We start from the raw sequence: 21,859 nt of genomic DNA on the forward strand, positions 1-21,859 counted from the left end.
CATTCAAAATCGTCGCATTCAATAATAAAAGCTTCCAAAAGCTGTTCACAAAAATCTGCTACAGTGAAAAGTTGGTATTTGTTTTGAAACAAATTGTTCAAAACATTCATCTGTTTAGGTGAACTTTAGAAAAATAAAGCAAATCCGCTGAAACTGCCAAAAAAGACATTAATTTTTGCACGTATCCTGGAAAAATGAATGCGCTTGACAGTGATTAAATACAGCTTGCGGTGCAATAGTTTTAACTTTAGCCTGGAGACCATTCAATTCACCAGACATCACAGTAAAGCCGTCATAAGTTTGCCCTAACAATTTATTTTTTATATCAAAAAATTTTAATCTTTTCTTTAAAATACCAAAAATATATTCTACCTTACGACTTTTACTCCTGTCTGTAAAACCTAAAAACATCTTATAAATATTACCACGTAACACGTCTCGAACAACAATTTATAATTGTGAATTACATGATATATCAATAGTTTCATTTACTTCTAGCGATGAGCAAATTGTTTCCTGAATCTCAGATTTAATAACGTTATTTAAAATGTTAATTGATTCTGTTAATTCATTCTGGATTGTTTTAGATACACCGCTAAATGTCTTCGAATCAGAAAGTAAATTAGAAAATTTCAAATCATATTTCTTAAACATTTTTATTAGTTCTCTATAATTACCTTAATTTAACGAATGCCCCGGTTCATCCTGTTCCCTAAATAATAATTCCTGACAACTTAAAAAATTTCAAATTACACTTTCCTTGCCAGGTGTATCTCTATCGATACACCGGGTGTGATCAACTCCCGGTGTATCATTAGCGATACACTGACAACAGCATTGTTATTAGGGTGGTGTGTCGCTAGAGAGCACCATGCCATTAGTTTTATATTGGGATTTTATAGGTTTGGCCTGAGTCTTACGTGAAAAATATATGAGTACCTAGTTGAAATGTGACATGTTGCAAATGGATTAAAAAAACGCAGAATAAATATGTTGTTTAAAATCTTTTTATTATAAATAGAACAAAAAGAAGAGAGAGAAAGAAGAAAAAAGAAAGCAAGAAAAAAAATAAACATCAAGTACTTATATATCAAACGCAATTCAATTTTCTTGATACTAATATTGAAAAAAATTAACGTCTCAACTCAAACGATATTTTTGTGATAAATAAAATAACTCAACCAATGATTTGAAACACGATTAATGTTTGGCATTAAAACAATCCCGGCAGAAGTGGAGATTTCCTTCACAAGTGTCACAAGTAGTAATAACTTGCGATGCCATTGTTTTCTTTCCATCTACGATTTTGCCTTTCTTCCCATACATTTCATATCATTTTACACACCTGGCCTCCTTTTTTTCTGCGTGGGTAACTAAGTGGTGGGTTACATGTTTTCTTTTATTACCAATAGTATTTTTGTTTAACAATAAAACACTGAAAACTTTGTTTTCAAAACTTCCACAAAATTTATTTAGTATTTCCACCACCAAAGAAAAAACCCAGTGCCTTCTGCTCGATTACATATACAGGCAAAATATCAACAAAAATAGCCAAACACATAAAAAAGAAAGGAATAACACCAGCTTTCAGAACAAATAACAACCTAGGCAAATATATTAATAACAACAAGAGCCAAAATAAAAAATACTTACACAGTGGTATGTACAAACTTAAATGTGGCGACTGCCCAAAAACTTACATCGGTCAAACTGGTAGAAATTTTAAAAAACGAATAGCAGAACATAAAAGGGCTTTCAATAATAGAAAAACAGATTCTACATACGCACTTCACCTTCTAGATCATAATCATTCTTTTAATGACGAATTTAAAATTCTTCACATTCAAAATAAAGGCCTTAAGCTATCTTTGTTAGATTCTATGGAAATCAACAAATTAAAAAACACAGATATAATTCTGAATGACCAACTTGAGACAAACAGTTCTCCACTCCTCAACCTATTTCATTAGAGACTATAAAGTGTAAACGCAAGCCAAAAATAGATCACTTGAGAAAGGCAATCAGCCGAAACAGCTGTAGTGATAAGAGTTTAAAATAAATTTTGTGGAAGTTTTGAAAACAAAGTTTTCAGTGTTTTATTGTTACATAAAATAAATTTCCATCAAGTAACGGTCGAATCCATCAAGTATTTTTGTTACCTTCCAACAATGAATGAATTACTTTTTGTCGACATTGCGTGATGCTCAAATCTCTGCCATTGACATTATTTTTTGTATACAAGAAATATGCATTCACAAGACAAGTACCCCACAAAATCTCAACAATGAGTTTTCTATACCACTTGTTACAGCGTCTTAGAGCTGTATTATAGGACGTTAGTTGGTCGCTTACGTCAACAGGAGCCTTTCCTTTGTCATAATGTACAATGCATTTAGGTTTTACTTTTTCTGTTTGACGTCTACACGTATTAACAATGGTCTCGGTACCCAAATGGCAAGTAGACAACATTCGTACATCTCTTTGGTCCGGCCATTTTATAATTGTCACCCCTTCCGGTGACTCTTTCGCTATTATTTCACCTTTGCGTAGTTTGGCATCTTGAATTGCTCTCGGAATATATTTCCGGTTGACACGCATTGTGCCTACTAAGTGTGTTTGTAACTGAAGTAATTTATAATTTAAAGGCACACTGGTATAAAAATTATCCACATACAATGTTCTTCCATCATTGAGAAGATCCTCAATAAGATTCATAACGACATTGTATGAAGCTAACCTCGTCTTATCAGTCGTTTGATCTTTTCGGAATATATTGACGGAAGCTTAGCCGTCCTCTAAAGGGACGTCTCATCCATGCATATGCCTAGCATGTAAGCATTTTTGAAATTTTTTATACTCATTAAAAATGTCATTTATTTTGTGCGTACGATCTCATGGTGTTGATTAGTGGTTTTTAGCAAAATTCCAAAATATCGTTCCAATTCTTCTTGTATGAGATATTTTCTAGCCATTGTCACTCACAGTTAACACTATTACTAAGTAATAAAGTCCGCTTTAATTTTTTGAAGATATACTTCTATACGACCGGTCGGCGTTGCAAATTTGCATGAGAGTGAATCTGTGAAACCATTACATATGTAAGATAATGAGTAAGAGAGAGACAGAAGATATATTTTCTCTCTCTTCCTCTCTCGAGAATAAAAATGTTCCTTTTGTATATATATTTAATATTATATATATAATATTGTATATATATATAATATTGTATATATATATATATATATATATATATATATATATATATATATATAATTTTATGTATAATATAATATGTATTAATATTATTATTTATGTGATATGTTTTGTATTATTTAAAATTAAACGTTTATAATTATTTTATGCTTTTGTATTTCAAAATAATCACTGTTTTACCGAGAACGGTCAATTTTGAAATCCGTTATTGTCATGTCTAATTGGCAAATCCTTTACGTGTTTGGTTCATATGCTGGTGGTTGTGAGTTCGAATCCCAATTATGAATTTCCTTTTTTATTTTTGAAATATTTAAAAACCTCACGTTAATCTTATTAAATATATGTAATATACGCAAAAAACATAAATTTTAAAATAAAATGAAAATTTACAACATAATCCAAGTTGTTGGTTTTTTATTTTTATTTTCGCAAAGTAAGTTATGTATATTGGCAGTTTTAAATACTTATGAATATTACATTTTAATTTATATTGTATTATTACATTGAATTATGTTGCAGTGTATTTATTGTATTGTAATTTTTATATTAATAACAAAATAAACAATGAATTTTACTGCAGAGTATGTAATTTTTTTTTGCATTCAACTCCTTTTATACATATATAAAAATAAAAATAAATATTTTCATGTAAATATTGATACAATCCTTCATTTACTATACTCCTATTACAGGTCAAATGTTTATATACAGCAAACGATGCACTATATACCTATATAACTAATTCTTTTTCTCTTTCTGCTTTCTCTTACCTATAGCATTACATACGTAATGATACTTTCGTATGTATGTAATGAAATGATTACATAGTCTCTTTCCACTTTGTGTCGCAAAAGGTATACCTGAAACAAAAAATGTATACATTATTTCGGTTTATCACTAGGGATACACCCGGCCTGTGGTAAAAAAAATTCGGACAGGCCGCGTGTATCGTTAGAGATACACTCCTAAAATTGCTGAAAAAAAAACCCAATGTCATATTGAAAAATGCATACAGTTAAATTCTAGCTGTGTATCATGCAGAAAATTAAGAAATAACACCATGGAAAAACTGCTTTAACCTGCTCGGCAGTCAAAGTGTTAATTAAACGACGTAAAACTGCGTGAATATTTTTTACAATTTCGTTATGTTTAATAGCATTTTCACGTTAGGTATTATCTAATAAAACATAGATATTTTGTTTTCCAAATAAATCTAATTTAATCTCGATGTATGTATGATCTTTTGAAATATCATGTTTCTGTAAAGCCCTAAACATTTCCTTAAAATTATCGTAACCAGATTTACACCACGAATTTTGATGTTTGCCCCTGTTTGTCGAAAATAAGATGCAAGGCCAACAGAAAAGTTTGTTTTTTTTATACCACTTGCGGAAACCCATGAGTACTTGCTGTACCAATTATTCGAGAATAATCTATTATTTCCCCTACAGTACTTCGAGTTGCTCCCATAGCTTGCATTTATAGGTTGATTTACCCTAATTTGTTGACACTTAATTTTATAAAAAAAAACTTTAACTATATAAAAAAACCCTTTAACTATCTATTTAAGGCAGCGGTAACTTATCACAGTATTACTTTGAAAAATCAAAATAAATCAATAAAAAACGAATTAATCGATACAATACCAGGAAAGCCAGTCAGTCTACTGTCTGGCTTTCTGGGCTATACATAGGAGTCTGGTCTCCTATATGTGACCAGTATATCAATTTCATTAAAAAAGTTCAGAATAAGTTTCGTAAGTATTGTGGTTACAAAATGGGAATTCTAGTTTCAAAGATAGACAAAAAAGTAATTTTAGATAGATTAAATCTAACAATACTTTATAACAGACGAATTCAGTTTGATTCTGTATTTATTTATAAATTATTAAATAACTTAATTCAATTTCCGGAACTTTTAAGTAAAATAAGCTTCAATATTCCACAGCATAGACTTTTGAACTTTTTCATATAGATTTTTATGATACCAATTATGCCTGCAATAATCCAGTTGATATGGCCTTAAGATTTTTAAATAGTCACTGTGATGTAAATCCTTTTAATTTAAGTTTAAATCAATTTAAAACCATGATGTATAGTTAACTCTAGAATTATTTCCAAGTATTGTATTTGAGAATGTAGTTATAAGATAAATTAGATTAAAAATACAATGTTATTATAATGCTGTAATGGGGCGATCCCGTTTATTTAATAAATAAAAATAAAATAAAAATAAATTTAAATCCAACCGACTTTGATACATTGAGATGACAATGACACATAAACTTAACTAAAATTTTTAAATCGACTTTTTCGGAATTCTATCCCACTGTGCACTGCGGCAAAATAGAAGAAGAAAAAAAAATTGTAACTGGTATAGTACTGATTGTAAATACAGTGATAAGATATAAAAAAATTAAAAATCTGTGAGATGTTAAAACCAAAATTTTTGTTAAATTGTTATTTTTATAAGCAATATTTTAAAACATGTAAAGTAACTATATTCGAGTCGAATTTTTTTACTCCTGGTTTGGCCTAGATATCATAAAATATTTCAGCACGACACCCATACAGGATATATCGCAAATTTTAATTTAAATTCATACAAAGTCCTTTGATCTCTATACCAAGATTCTTTTTAGGACTTGTGGCATGTGTTACCCCGGAGGCTGTGTCCCAATTTCTTTTTGAATGGTTGCTTCACACCCGCACATTGCGATTGCAAAACGCCATGTTATTAACGTTACTACGTACTTTGAGTTTTAACCATAAAATGCCATAAAGGTTTATTATCTTTATATTACTAAAAAAGAGAAATCTGCTTTTATTTTAAGAAAAAATTAAACTTGTAAATAATTCCGATTGAACGTAGTAAATAATTCTTATTGAAGTTTGTTTCCTTTAGTTTATAGGACAGAGCTGATTTGTGAAAAACGACTACATTTGGATGTGAGAGGTAACATTCTAATTTTTGCAGGAATATCGTGTAATAATTTTAGTAATAATAACCGACTTGACTGACGCCTAAACCGGCACCAGAAAGGTTGCCAGGTCATCTTTTATTTCTTCAGTAGATTGAGAATAATGGATATATATATATATATATATATATATATATATATATACATATATATATATAAATATATATATATATATATATATATATATATATATATATATATATATATATATATATATATATGTTATATGAGAAAATATTAACCTTGAACTAGCTTAAGTTCGCCGACTTCAGATTTCATCATCCCATTCCCATAGAAACCGCTGAGCACGCATTAGAACTTTGTACGAACCGTTGGCCAATATTCATGAGAACAGCAATTCAGCACTTCATACCAAACCTATAAATTACCATTCTCAGATGCCGGAATCACTCTTAGCTGCAACTTCGACCAGTCCAGTTATTGTAGTCATTTTAAATTAATTTAATTTTGTACTATTATTTAATATTTAATTTGTAACAAATAAAGTTCTTTTTTTAAAAAGTCAAATACGTGATTAGTGATCTAACAATTGGCGCAAAGTCAGTAGGATCCGGTTAACGTTGCTAGAACACGTGTATACTCACTGGCAGCGGCGGATTCTCATCCCTTAACGGAACAAAGAATCTACGGAAGTCCTCACTCCTGTGACCTACGGAAGGAACATCTAGTGAAGCCCCTGGTAGCCGAGCAGAGAGAACAAGACAACCCTTAAAGAAGAAAGCATCTCCGAACAACCTCACTCCTGTGATCTACGGAAGGAACACCTAGTGAAGCCCCTGGTAGCTGAGCAGAGAGAACAAGGCGTCCCGATGTTCTTCTTTATGTAAGTGGATTTTGAATCATCTCGTTAATAATTTTGTTATAATAATTTACGAAATTGACTATACTGCAAGTCAATTAATCAAGATACATAAAAGAAAATACAAGTTGATTATCTAATATTTGAAATTATTGATATTTCTTTACATACTATTTTATACTGATATTTTATTGACATATTTTTTTTACTTGCTATATTTTGGTATATTTTTCTTGATATATTTTTATTTGGTATATTTTATACATTTTTGTTGATATATTATTTGATATTTTTATATTGATACATTTTTGCCCTTTATATACCACCACATTTTGTTTCTCCCTTATATACTGATACATTTTATATTTCTCCATACTTCTATTTTTCATTTTCGTTTAAAAATATCTCGAAAAATGCCTGAGACACGTTCCCAGACTCAACAAGAAATCGAACCATACAAGCTTTCGGAAATATTTTCTATTATCCCAGAATTTGAAGGCGATCCGATTTCTCTTTCTACATTTTTAGATGCGTGCGACTGTGCTTTTAAAATGGCCACAGGCGATCAGCGCGTTCTATTAACGATTCACGTAAAAAATAAACTCAAAGGTAAAGCTGCACAGCTTATTAATTCTAGAAAACCAATTTCTTATACAGAAATAAAACAATTACTAAATCTACATTTCGGAGACAGTAGAGACCTGACCTCCTTAATACAAGACTTACAAAGACTAAGACAACTATCTAACGAATCTCCTCTAACTTTCTTTAACCGTTTACAAGTTTTGAATGCAAAAATGTACGCCTCGATCCAAATAGCAAATTTATCCCCAGATCAAAAAACTGCCCAATGTGACTTAATCGATACCATGGCCCTAAACACACTTTTAACCGGTTTAGAACCTCGTCTAGGACAAATTATTAGGGCTAGTAATCCAAAAGATCTCATTGAAGCAAGCAATCGTATTAGACGCGAACTTCAATTGTCATATTTTGAAGAACAAAAGTCTAATTCTAGATCGACTATTCCTAAATCCTCTCAACCAATGAGAAGACCCTCATCTCAGTTTACAAAATGTACAAATTGTGGCCGCATTGGTCATCTAAATAGTGAATGCCGCTCTTCACGTTTCATACAGCCAAACCAAACTTTTTCTAGGCCACACGGTTACCAAAACCAATATAATAATGGACCTAACAACTATCAAAACAATCAGAACCCTAATAGGAATCAATATTCGTCCAACAATCCAAATTTCAACCAACAGAGACCTTCCTTTTCATCTCAAAATCAAAATCGTCCATCTGTTATTCAAAGAAACCCAAACTTCCAAAGAGCACATGTTTTAAACGAATACCCTGATGAAATGACGACTAACTATTATACAGACGATTACTATACAGATAATTATTATAATACCGATAACTATGAAAACTATGAAACGGATTATTATACAGAAAATAATCCACAAACTGATAACATTTACGAAACCAATAACACACAAAATTATCAGGATTTTCTTTCACTTCAGAATCAAAATCATCCTCCCAATCATACGAACCCCTCAACGGATATTACGAATATCCAAGAACAAATCCAAGCACTCAACTTAGACAACTTTCATCCGGATCTCAATTTTCCCGAACAGACATTCATGTAACTCCATTTCATACAATGAGTTCCAAAAATTTATATTACATTAACGATGCTACCAACACTTTTAAACTTTTAATCGACACAGGTGCTGGAATCACTGTTTTCAAAGAAAACACAGCACGCAATTATCATAATAGATTTCCTGAAAACGTTACTATTCAAGGTATAACCGATCAAAAATTGTTAATAACAGAATCTGTCCTGATTCCCTTCACTGACAATAATCCTCACAAAGTCTTTATTTTCAATTTAGACATTGATTTCGATGGCATAATAGGCCTAGACTTTCTAGATCATTATGAATGCGTAATAGATCTCAAATCCCGACAGTTGCATACAAATTTTAAAACTGTCACCCTTCACAAAGTAGGACACGAGACAATCACACCTCCTAAAGACAAAATACCGACACACCCTACAGAAACAAGACAAAACGAACCTAAAATAAATAATTAAATCAGATTCTAAACAGGAATCAAATTTAAAATATCAAAACCCTATAAATGAAAAATATGCTATCGTAAAAAACCGAGATCAAGACAAAAATCTTGAAAGACCAGAGAGAAAACGAATAAAAGGAAAAAACAGAATTACCATTGACAGCCGGACCGAACAAATATGCAGACTAAAATGCAACTTATCAAATACAGATGCCATATTATCAGCTCAAGAAATAGAAAAAGTTAGATTACCTCATGCATTAGTCCATGTAGATGAAAATGGAGAATTCTTAACTTCCGTACTAAATGCTAATGCTATGCCGAAGACAATCGAATTTTCAGACATTTTAATCGAACCTTTCAAAAATTCGGAGACAATCCTATCCTACAACGGAAATGATTTTGAAGAACCCGTAGTAGATAGAACACGAATAATTAAAGAACAACTAAGAATTGATCATCTAAATTGCGAAGAACAAGAACTAATTCTAGACATATGTACTGAATACGCAGATATATTTTATGTCGAAGGCGACAAACTGACCTTCACAAACGAAATCAAGCACAAAATCGAAACAAACAACGCTAAACCTGTCTTCACTAAATCGTATAGATATCCTCAAATACATAAGGAAGAGGTAAAGACGCAAATTAATAAAATGTTAGAAGAAGGAATAATCCAGAAAAGTGTCTCGCCCTGGTCGAGTCCAGTCTGGGTCGTACCGAAGAAATTAGATGCGTCAGGAAAACAAAAATGGCGAGTTGTTATTGATTATCGAAAACTTAACGAACTCACAGTACAAGACCGTTATCCTCTACCACAAATATCAGAACTATTGGACCAACTAGGAAGATGCCAATACTTCACAACACTAGATTTAGCGTCTGGATTTCACCAGATTGAAATCGAGCCACAAGACATCCAGAAAACGGCCTTTTCCGTCGAAAATGGACATTACGAATTTGTCCGCATGCCATTCGGACTAATGAATGCTCCATCTACTTTCCAAAGAGTAATGGACAACATCCTCTTAGGAATACAAAACGAAAGGTGCTTAGTGTATATGGATGATATAATTATCTACTCACCCACTATTCATGATCACATGTCACGACTAACAGAAGTTTTTAAAAGGTTGCGAAAAGCAAATTTAAAAATACAGCCAGACAAGTGCGAATTTTTAAGAAAAGAAGTAGCATATTTGGGCCACCTTGTAACGGAAAATGGTGTAAAAACAAATCCAGCTAAAATATCTTGCATCAAAAACTTCCCGGAACCAAAGAACACCAAAGAAATAAAATCATTCTTAGGCTTAGCCGGTTACTATAGAAGATTTATTCCAAATTTTGCCAAAATTTCTAAACCACTTACGAAACTACTTCAGAAAGACGTACCTTTTATTTTTAATTCTGATTGCAAAGAAGCCTTTAACGAACTCAAAAATATTTTAACTTCAGATCCAATACTTATATATCCCAATTTTGAGGAACTGTTTTTACTAACAACTGACGCTAGTGCATTCGCGATTGGAGCCGTTCTATCGCAAGGCCCTATTGGAAAAGATTTACCCATAGCTTATGCCTCCAGAACGTTATGCGGTGCCGAAACAAAATATTCGACTATAGAGAGAGAACTATTAGCTATCGTATGGGCAGTCAAACATTTTAGACCATATCTTTTTGGCCGAAAATTCACCCTGATTACCGATCATCGACCCCTTACATGGCTTTTCTCGATAAAAGATCCCGGAAGCCGATTAGCGCGTTGGCGCCTAAAACTCGAAGAATACAACTATAAAATAGAACATCGCGCAGGAAAAATAAACAGAAATGCAGATGCCCTCTCAAGGATAAAGATTAACCATTTCAAGGATTGTGCAAACTTTCAATCGAAAATCTCATTACATGCATCGAATGAAGATGATACGGAAACTCAAGAAAACGAAGACGACGATGAAGAAAATATAGAAAAAATGTCCGAAGAACTTGACAAGTTTATCGAACTGTATAGAACAAAGTCAATAATCGATTATTCTAAAATTGAAACATCGAATACGGACTTATTAGACAAATCCAACAAAAATATTGTTACATTTTTTTGGCAAAATAAACTTGAAGAACTCCACGAGAACATAATGAATGACATATTCGAAGAAAACATGGAATATAGTAACCGAAGAATTAATATTGTACACAGCAAAACTGTAAAAGATCGAAAATATTTTATTATACCATTACCGTTTGATCCCGAACGAGTAATATCACACTTGTTTCTTGTACTTTTTGCAAATAAAGATCAATTTGATGAATCAAAAATATATTGCGTCGAAAATAATCTCGAACTACCTATCCTAGAGATATTTTCTTATATTTTTGCTGACAAAGAATTAAAATTAAGAATCTGTCAAAATATAATTAAAACAGCCAGCGAAGACGAAATCCCTCAAATTTTAGATCATTACCATTGCGGTAAAAACAACTTACATCGAGGAATAAACGAAACTGTCAGAAGAATAAAGCAGAAATACAATTGGAAGAATTTAACAAAAGATGTAGAGAAATTTGTAAAAGCATGTGAAATTTGCCAAAAAGTTAAGATTTGCAGGAAAAACTTAAGTGGACCACTAGTCATAACAGAAACTCCAAAAACACCATTCGAAAGAATAAATATGGACATATTCGAATACCCTACTAGGAACTACGCTTTAACTATTCGTGACGAATTGACAAAATTCACGCAAGCCTATCCTTTGGAAGACAAAAAGGCAGTAACAGTAGTCAAGACACTCCTACTCTTTTTTCAACACTATGGAACACCACTAAGAATTCATTGTGACTGCGGTCGAGAATTCGAGAATGCTATAATCAAAGATCTATGCGAATTATATGACATTAAACTAACATTTTCTAGCGTTAACCATCCACAATCTAATGGATCTATAGAAAGGTTTCATGCGACACTCTCAGAAATGATTAGAGCAAATCAAGCCGAGAACCCAAACGATCATCCCTTCACTATACTTCCTTATGCAATAATATGCTATAACAACACAAAGAATAAGACCCACGGTTTCACACCATATGAACTTATATTTGGGCACACTGCAGGCCGACCACCAGAAACTCTATACAATCAAAAAACACTAATGAGTAAATATATTCGAGACCTGAATAACCGCATGGAATATTTTTACAAAGTAGCCAGAGCAAAAACAGAAAGACAGAAAGAAAAGGCGAAAGTAAGATTTGACGAGAATATTTCAGAACGAAGACCTGATTTTAAAATTGGTGACAAAGTTTACGTAAAAGAATCCCAAATTAAATCAAAATCGGATAATCTTTTTAATGGACCTTTCGAAATTCAAGAAGTTTTTACAAATTCCGCAATTATCCTTAACCCCAAAACTAACCAAACCTCTAAAGTAAATTTTGACAGACTGAAACCTTATTTTGAATAATTTTCCTTTACAGATTCTATGGACTCCTTTCTATCGTCCAATCCCAAATTCTCCTCACTCCAATTAATAACACAATTGGAATATTTTTTCATGAAAAAGGAACTATACGAATATCTAATGACAAATGGACTTTACTTGTTTACAAAGAATTATTACCTATCAAAACTACAATATCCAATAATGACAGAATTTTGGAAAACCTGTTAGAAAAATTTATTAACGTGGATACACCGAGAAAACTTGCCTTTCAAGCCGAAGTACAGACACATGTTAGTCTGCTAAAACAAATCTCAAACTCCGTTAATTTAAAATATAAAGAAATAACCTCTGACACAGTACCTTATAATAAACGCCTAAAACGCGGTTTAGTAAATGGTATTGGAACAATCTGGAAATCTATTACTGGAAATTTAGACGCCTCTGATGGCGAATACTTTAATAAATGTATAAATAAGATAAATTCCGATGAAACTCAAATTGAAAATCTCCTAAAAAATCAAATATCTGTTACCACTTCAGTTATAAGAACTTTCAACACTACAATTCAAAAATTGCAAATAGACGAAGAAACTTTTAACAAAGACTTAAAAACTATCGAGACTACACTTCTGGACATTAATAATGACATATCCTTTTACCAAGCACAATTACAAATACTAGATTTATGTGAGTCCTTAATGGAAAGCTACGTATTTTTAGAAAATTATTTAAATGATATACTAAATTCTATAACATTCTCTCGCCTGCAAATTCTACATAGTTCTATTATTTCGCCTATAGACTTAATGGACGCATTAAAAGAAATCTCACAGTCATTACAAAATAACGTATTGCCTCTACCCACTTATATGTCAAATATAGCTCAGTATATTGACATAATAAAACTGCAAGCTTATCAGCTTGATTCAAAAATTGTTTTCGTCCTCGAAATCCCGTTAGTTGATCCCGAAATATTCACCTTGTATCAATTATATTCAATACCAAAATTAGATAATCAAACTGGTTTTCATCATATACTTTCAACTGTTCATAAATACATAGCGCGAGATGATGATTCAATTTCATATGTCTTACCCATGGACACCGAAAAATGCAAACAAATCAGTCACAACCAAAGAATGTGTACAGACATTCTTCCGTATCCCATAGACACAGATGCTATATGTGAAGCCCAGCTTTTGAAACCTCTCAGCAACTTACCAAAAACTTGCCAGATGTCCATGCTCTTGGCACAAGGTTACAATGTACAAGAAATTGACCGAAATTTATGGTTACTAACCATTTCCGATCCATTACCAGTAACAATCAAATGTGCAAGAAAAGACGTCACTACACAAATAATCAAAACAAATTCAATCTTAAGATTAATTCCCGAATGTATTGCATTCATCGGCAGTACCAGAATTCATGCTAGAGACCAAATTGAGAAATATACAAATATCACGTATAGAAGTCACCCAGTTAACGTACCCTACAGATGCTGTGACCATTTTGAGACAAAGAGTCACCTATCAAAATTGAAACCACTAAAACTCAGTAAAATCAACGTAGATGACTTAAATATTGCACAACACAAATTGGACCAATATTCAGAAGAACTGGACCATATTATGAGCCAATCATTCATTGATGAACATCTACCCTTATTCACTATATCAACCTTATCCCTGATTATTATCCTAGTTATCTTATATCTTTTCTGCAAATACCGAACCAAAATATTCCCAAAAATTGCAATCTCCTTGTCCCAGGATCAGCCTCCAACTTCATTACCACGCAGAAATTCCATTAGACAGAAACTTCAGGGCTTAGCCTCCTTCAGAAGAAGACCCAATGTCCAACAAGAAAGCGAAGCAGAAACACCAATTACTCTGTAAAAGTCAAAGCAATGGCATTGACTTTTCACTAATAAGGGGAGCTGTTATATGAGAAAATATTAACCTTGAACTAGCTTAAGTTCGCCGACTTCAGATTTCATCATCCCATTCCCATAGAAACCGCTGAGCACGCATTAGAACTTTGTACGAACCGTTGGCCAATATTCATGAGAACAGCAATTCAGCACTTCATACCAAACCTATAAATTACCATTCTCAGATGCCGGAATCACTCTTAGCTGCAACTTCGACCAGTCCAGTTATTGTAGTCATTTTAAATTAATTTAATTTTGTACTATTATTTAATATTTAATTTGTAACAAATAAAGTTCTTTTTTTAAAAAGTCAAATACGTGATTAGTGATCTAACATATATATATATATATATATATATATAAATACGTTTGTTGTTTCGGCTGTAATTAACCCGATTTATCGAGAGTTAAAACGAGAAATAAACAATCAAAATTAGTTAGAGTGCAAAACAAAGTTAAAAACTAATCAGTAGTATAAAAAGTGGACTTCTAAAAGGTGAGTCAGTGAAATAATTATAAGCAATTAACCAAAATACACTGAAGAGGTTAACTGATAAGCGCGATAAAAAGCAAAACATTCACTGAAGTCTTCACCAATTTTTATGCGACGTTGCCACTGTGAGCAAAATATCCCAGGCGACAATATTTTAGCTGGTTGTAATAAATAAACGGTAGACACTGTTTTCTCTGAACCGTTGAGGTGGAAGATAGTGCCTGGCGCCGAATAATGAAAAAGTTTTTGGAGAAAGGAAAAGATTGGGAGAGCGATAGCTCAGTAACGGACGACGGAATAAAAAGAAAATATGGGAGAAAATGGAAATGAAATGCTTAGAAAAGTTTGCAATAAAGCATGGAATGAGAACAAGATCCCAAAAGACTGGGAAGTGGGCGTTATTCTACCCATTTTCAAAAAAGGTGACAACGAGAATGCAGCAACTACAGAGGTATAACTCTCCTGAGTATCCCTTCCAAAGTTTACGAACGAGTACTGAAGAAAATACTACTACAAGCAGTAGACCATAAGCTGGAGCAGTCACAGAGCGGTTTCAGGAAGGGAAGAAGCATCCATGACCATGTTTTTACACTCAAGCATCTAATACAAAATGCACGAAATACAAGCACGGAACTATACCAAGCCTTCATAGACCTCGAAAAAGCATTTGATAGAACCCCGCGAACCGAAATAGACAAAAGCCTAAGAAACAAAGAAGTAGACAGCAAACTCAGAAAAGCTATTATGAGCCTATACAAGAACACAAGAAACAGAGTAAGAACAGATAATATGGAATCAGAACTAGAAGAGTTTAGAGTCAATGATGGCTTACGACAAGGAGGTGTACTAGGCCCCATCCTGTTCAATATTGTACTAGATGATGTAATAAAGGAAACTAGAGAAGAAACATCGAGAATATTTGTTCGAGAAACCTCCAGATATGGAGAGATAAACTTGAAAAACGTAATAATATACCCACATAACACTGTTTTAATGTATACCAATAACATAACCACACAAAAAAATTTAAAACTTTGCTATGAGAGTCATTATCTCATAAATTTTGTTTTAGGTTATATTATTACATAAGTAAAATACCATTGTAATAATAAGAATGCTTGAAATCTGCTGTTAATAAATAAAAAATATATGTCAACTACTCTTATTAAGTTACTACATACCTTTAAAAAACATAAAATCCAATTATTATTCTCAAAAACTTATTTCACGCACGTGAACGCTCACAACATTCAACTGTACTAGACAACTGTAGATTTCACAAATGGGCTTTACGAGGGCGCCAAATTTAAAAATAAATTTCGGTGTTTCACTGGGAACCATGTATCACCGTGTACAATTTTTCCCTACATTATGATTGTTTGACTTGTAAACTCATTAAACATAAAACATATACAGGAAGGTTTGGTCATTAGTTGGAGATTACCTTATACTGTACGTTCCATATATTTTTTACGTGTGAATATTATTATTAGGTATTTATTTTAATCCACATCGACCTGTGAACTAATGCGAAATACGTAGTCCAATGTAGAAAAGACTTTATCTTATAAAAAACTAAAACCTTTATGTTTTTCAACCATTTTTATAGCAAATCCTCATTAAATTCATTTTTTATACGATCTCCAACAAATAGCTTATTAAAAAAACTGAGTAATACATATATCCACAAATTGCGTTATGTCTGTGAAACGACAAACAAGATTTGAAATGAAAAATTAAAATGAGTAACAGGGTAAATATTCATTTTTAGATCTTGTCCAGATAGTGTGAACATGTTAACAGAATCGGGGCTTTTATTTCTAAAAATAGGACAAAATGAATACGCTTTTGAAAGATTAAGTTCAGCGCTTGCATTAGAACCTGCTCATACAAAAGCTTTGCTGGCTATTGGATGTATTATACAGGTAAGGTAGAAATATATTTATATTAGACATATATTAACATATACATGTTTATATATTTACATAATATTATATCTGATGAATTTTTTAAGAAAAGCTTTTGTGGTTTATGTGGTAAAATTCTTATATCGGCGATGCATAGATTGCAGCAAGTAATAGCCACGTGCAATTTTTATGAGAGTTGGACGTAGTATTGAGCGTAATTTGTTGTTTGTTTGTATTTATAGGACTGCGGGCACTAAATCCATTCGCCGATCTTACAAATTTTACTCATTTTTTCATTAGTCATTGTTTCGTACACAACCTTACCCTAAATCTATTACTAGTATTGATCTCTAATATAGTCTTTTTTTTGGTAATTTGTTTCTAGTTTTTTTTGCATAAGGTGCTTTTTTAGTTATTTATATACAGGGTGGTCCTTAAGTAATTGTACAAACAGAAACCTTAGATTCTGCTCTTTAAAATATTACGATTTAAGTCAACTTGCTTTAATAAAATGTTGAGATTAAAAAAGATCTTCTTCTTAGAGTGCCATATCCCTACGGAACGTCGGCGACTACCATGCTTATAATATTTTTATACTGATCTCGGTCTTGCGCTACGTGTAGCAATTGGTCTGCTGTCAAACCTGTCCACTGCCGCAAATTCCTCAACCAAGAGAGTTTCTTCCGTCCTATCCATTTCTTTCCTTCGATTTTATCGTTGAGAATTAGCCGAAGGAACTCATATCTTGGTCCTCTGATTATATGTCCAAGATATTCTAGTTTACGCCTCTTAATAATATTTAATAGAGTTCGTTGATGTCCCATTCTTCGAAGAACTTCTTCGTTTCTGGTTCTGCTAGTCCATGGAATTTTTAGTATCCTTCGATACAACCATATCTCAAACGCCTCGATTTTATTTATGATATCGGCGTTTAAAGTCCAAGTTTCACATCCATACAAAAGTACAGACCACACGTAATATCTTGTAAACTTTTCACGGATTTCCAAATTTAATGAGTTATTGGATAATAGAGGCTTGAATTTTTGAAATGAGTTTCTTGCCTGTTCAATTCTACATCGAATTTCGAAGGATGGATCTAGATTTTGGGAAATCCAACATCCAAGGTATTTGAATCTCTGAACTCTCTGCAGCGGTTGTTGGTTTAATATCAGTTGGGTTGCGCCGATATCCACTTTACTGGTCACCATGTATTTAGTTTTATCAATATTTATCGACAGTCCCCAATTTGTGCATTCCATGTCAACTCTATTGATTAGCTCCTGCAGATCGTCGATGTTTTCAGCTAGAATCACAGTATCGTCGGCGTACCGTATATTGTTAATTATTTCTCCTCCTATGATAATTCCTTTTTGATCTTTTAAAGCTTCCCTAAATAGATTCTCAGAATACACGTTAAAGAGGGTGGGAGATAGTATACAGCCTTGTCTTACGCCTCGTTCAATACTGATTGGCTTTGATTCTCTATTGTTGGTATTAATAATGGCTGTTTGGTTCCAGTAAAGTTTGGCAATAAGTTTGATGTCTTTCTCATCTAGTTGGATGCTCTGCAAGGCGGTAATTAGTCTGGTATGCTGAACGCGATCAAATGCCTTTTCAAAATCAATGAAGCACATATATACGGGTTTTCTTACCTCCCAACATCGTTGAAGGAGTGTTTGCATAGAAAATAGTGCTTCTCTAGTTCCAAGGCATCTCCGGAACCCGAACTGCTCTTGACTAATTATTTCTTCGCACTTGTTGTTAATTCGATTTAGAAGAATTTGCAACAGTATTTTAACGGCATGGCTTATTAAACTAATGAGTCTACAGTCGCTACATTTCTTAACGTTTGGTTTCTTAGGTAGAGGAATAAAGATCGATTTTAACCAGTCCGATGGAATTTCACTGGTATCATATATTTGATTGAAAAGTACAGTGAGTTCTTTTATATTGTCATTTGAGAGTAATTTTAGCCATTCGCTTTAGCAAAAAAGATACAGGGTGTTAAAGTGGAAATTTAAAATTTTATTTTTCGCTATAACTTTTACGTTTGTAAATATTTTTAGACAAAAATTTATAATTGGATGATTTTAAGTAGGATAAATTATAATTTTATACATACTTTAATGTAACTGATAGAGGGCGCCACATATGTCACATGTGTGGCATAAATTTGCGCGTAACTTTTTTCCTCTTTAAGTAATCTTTATTTGTGTTAAAAATATTAAATATACATTATTTTTACAAAGAAAAGGTATACCTGTTAGTAACCTCAAAATTTAACCGTTTTCGAGATAATCGCATTTTATAACTCAGCCGCATAATAATATTTGTGCGGTAAAGCACTGAATATCTGTAGATAAGCATAATTCATAGTTTAGTCTTATAAAATCAACTCAAAGATAATAATGTTACATCACAAAAGGCTTTATTATGGCTGATAAATGTCTTATTGGAGAAAAGAATCTTCATCTTCTTCTTTAGGTGTAGTGTCCGTATTCAGACGTTGGCCATCATTATGTTTACAATTTCCCTTTTCTATCGCTTCTTAAGGTTTTATACTGGCGTTGTATAACTTTTTCTTTATTATAAAATGCTAAAAACTCAAAATATGTGATTTATTCAAGATGGTATACCTCCATATTCTAGAGAGAAGGCAGTGAGAACATACTTAAATACCAATATTCCTTGCCAATGTGGTGAGATTTTGATATAATTATTTAATTCATAAAAAATCCCAAAAGAATACTTATTATTCATTACACAGTAAACACATAGGCAATTTAGTTCAGCATAATATTAGTTCGTTAGTAAATCATAATAGAACATTTGTTCGAGATCTAATTATAGTTATTCGTAAGCTGTAATTTAATCATATAAGTAAGTAATGTTATCGATGGGTTATTCTGTGTGTATATAAGTAACCAATGAACGAGATACATCACAGTTTAATACATTATTTAACCACTGTGACAAATAAGGTGTAGTTCCACAATATACCATAAGATTTGGATGTGTAGCCAAAATAATTTATTCATCCATTATACATTATAGCCACTACGTAGCCCAGAATTTAATCCGCTTGATTTTGGTGCATAGGGCGCATTAAATCAACGTGTTTATAAGACTCCCTTAAACATTCGTAACCAAATATGGGAAGAAATAAGCACTGCAGCAGTTTCTTTAGAACCAATGATGCTATTTAATATGAGACTATCTTTTATGGAATATTATGACAAATAAATTAAAAAAAATGATGGACATATTGAACACTTACTTTGACAAAAAGTTATGTTATTTAGTTTAACTATTTCTTAATTTGGTTTGTAAACAAAATGTTTTGATTATGACTTTAATTTAACATAAAAGGTAAAATGTTTGATGTAAAATCCTATCATTCTGTTATTTTGTCAAATCTTATTATTAATTATCCTGCTGATATATTTATTTTATTTAATATTTCGTTAACTATTAACTTTAGTTAAAGGTATTTTATACCAAAATTCAGAAGTATTACTGTTTTTGTCTATTTTTCCTTCGTTGCCTGGAGTAATTGCCTTAAATCAGAATTATGGTATAACAGGTATAGCTTTTTTTTGTTAAAATAATGTATCTTTAATATTTATTGTCACAAATACAGGTAACTTAAAGAGCAAAAAAGTTAAGTGCAAATTTATGCCACATATATGGCATATGTGGCGCCCTCTATTAGTTACATTAAAGTGTGCATTAAATTAAAATTTCTCATATTTAAAAGTACCCAGTTGTGAATTTTTATACATAAATGTTTACAAACTTGAAAGTTATAGCGAAAAATAAAATTTTAAATTTGCACTTTAACACCCTGTATCTTTCTTCATATCAACATTTTATTAAAGCAATTTGGCTTAAATCGTAATATTTTAAAGTGTAAAATCTATTGTTAATTTTTGTACAATTTCTTAAGGACCACCCTGTATAAAATAGGTGATAAGGTCCTCAGAGCTCCATAGCAAACTCTTCTGCAGCTATCTACTTAATTCAATAGCTACTTTACTGTGGACTGTCCAAGTTCCTCATTTTTTCTTTTTTTTTATTTTTATTTATTTTAGTAAATTTTCTTTTTCTATTTTTTTATATATTTTTTGATGTTCTAACAAATTACAAAGAAATACTTACTCTATATTTACAATTAAAATTTGAGTTTAATATCTAAATCATGTTTATACAATAATCTATAAATACTATAATAATTAATAAATACCTAATTTAAATTAATGGAATGGTGAACATCGGTCAAAGTATACAGCGAATTTAAAAAATTATTAACCTTATTAGATATAAGAGAACAGTTCAAAATTTCATTTTGTAGGTTACTATTCCCCCTAAGGTTTAAAATTTAAAAAATTCGAACCGGTTTAAAAATGGCGGCCATAAAATGAATTTTTCCTATAGTAAAGTATAGGAATTTTACAGGTTTCATTCTTCAAAATTTTTATTTTAATTTTAACTTCTTTTACTTAAACGTGGCATTTTACAATCTAAAATATGCAAAAAATTGCATTGTTTCCGTTTCCTAACGTAAATCTTCCTGAAAATCCTAAAAAACTACTGTATTGATTTTCAATTTAAAAAAATTGGCGTCGATACAGTTTATTTTTAGGATTTTTGGAACATTTACACCAGGCGACGGAAACGATGGATCGTTAGACTTACATCAAAACTCGATGTCGAGTTGGTCCGCTAGTTTTTTACTAGATCAGCAGTATAAATTAAATATAACAATGAGCTTAATATTCCTCCTTGAGGTAAACCATCCATCGCTAGCCTTGGACCAATTGTGTTACCATTTACCGATATATAAATTTTTCTACAGCCATATAGTTTTATTATTTTTTGACAAAAACATTTGGGAAGGCCTATTTGTGTCATTTTGTTATATAGTATACTTAAATTAACGTTGTCGTATGCTGATTCAACATCTAATAAATGAGCTGTTA

At 31.8% G+C, this 21,859-nt stretch overlaps 1 protein-coding gene across 2 annotated transcripts in view; it reads left to right on the forward strand.

The window, feature by feature from the left end:
- The window catches only part of BBS4 (Bardet-Biedl syndrome 4), a 222,218-nt gene that overhangs the window by 93,397 nt on the left and 106,962 nt on the right, over window positions 1-21,859 (forward strand). For both annotated transcript variants that reach the window (XM_072530948.1, XM_072530949.1), the window contains exon 6: window positions 16,745-16,898. In XM_072530948.1, coding sequence (XP_072387049.1) covers window positions 16,745-16,898 — 154 coding nt within the window. The remainder of the gene's footprint in view (window positions 1-16,744; window positions 16,899-21,859) is intronic.

Source organism: Diabrotica undecimpunctata, chromosome 5 (genome assembly GCF_040954645.1).
Source record: "Diabrotica undecimpunctata isolate CICGRU chromosome 5, icDiaUnde3, whole genome shotgun sequence".
Taxonomy (NCBI): domain Eukaryota; kingdom Metazoa; phylum Arthropoda; class Insecta; order Coleoptera; family Chrysomelidae; genus Diabrotica; species Diabrotica undecimpunctata.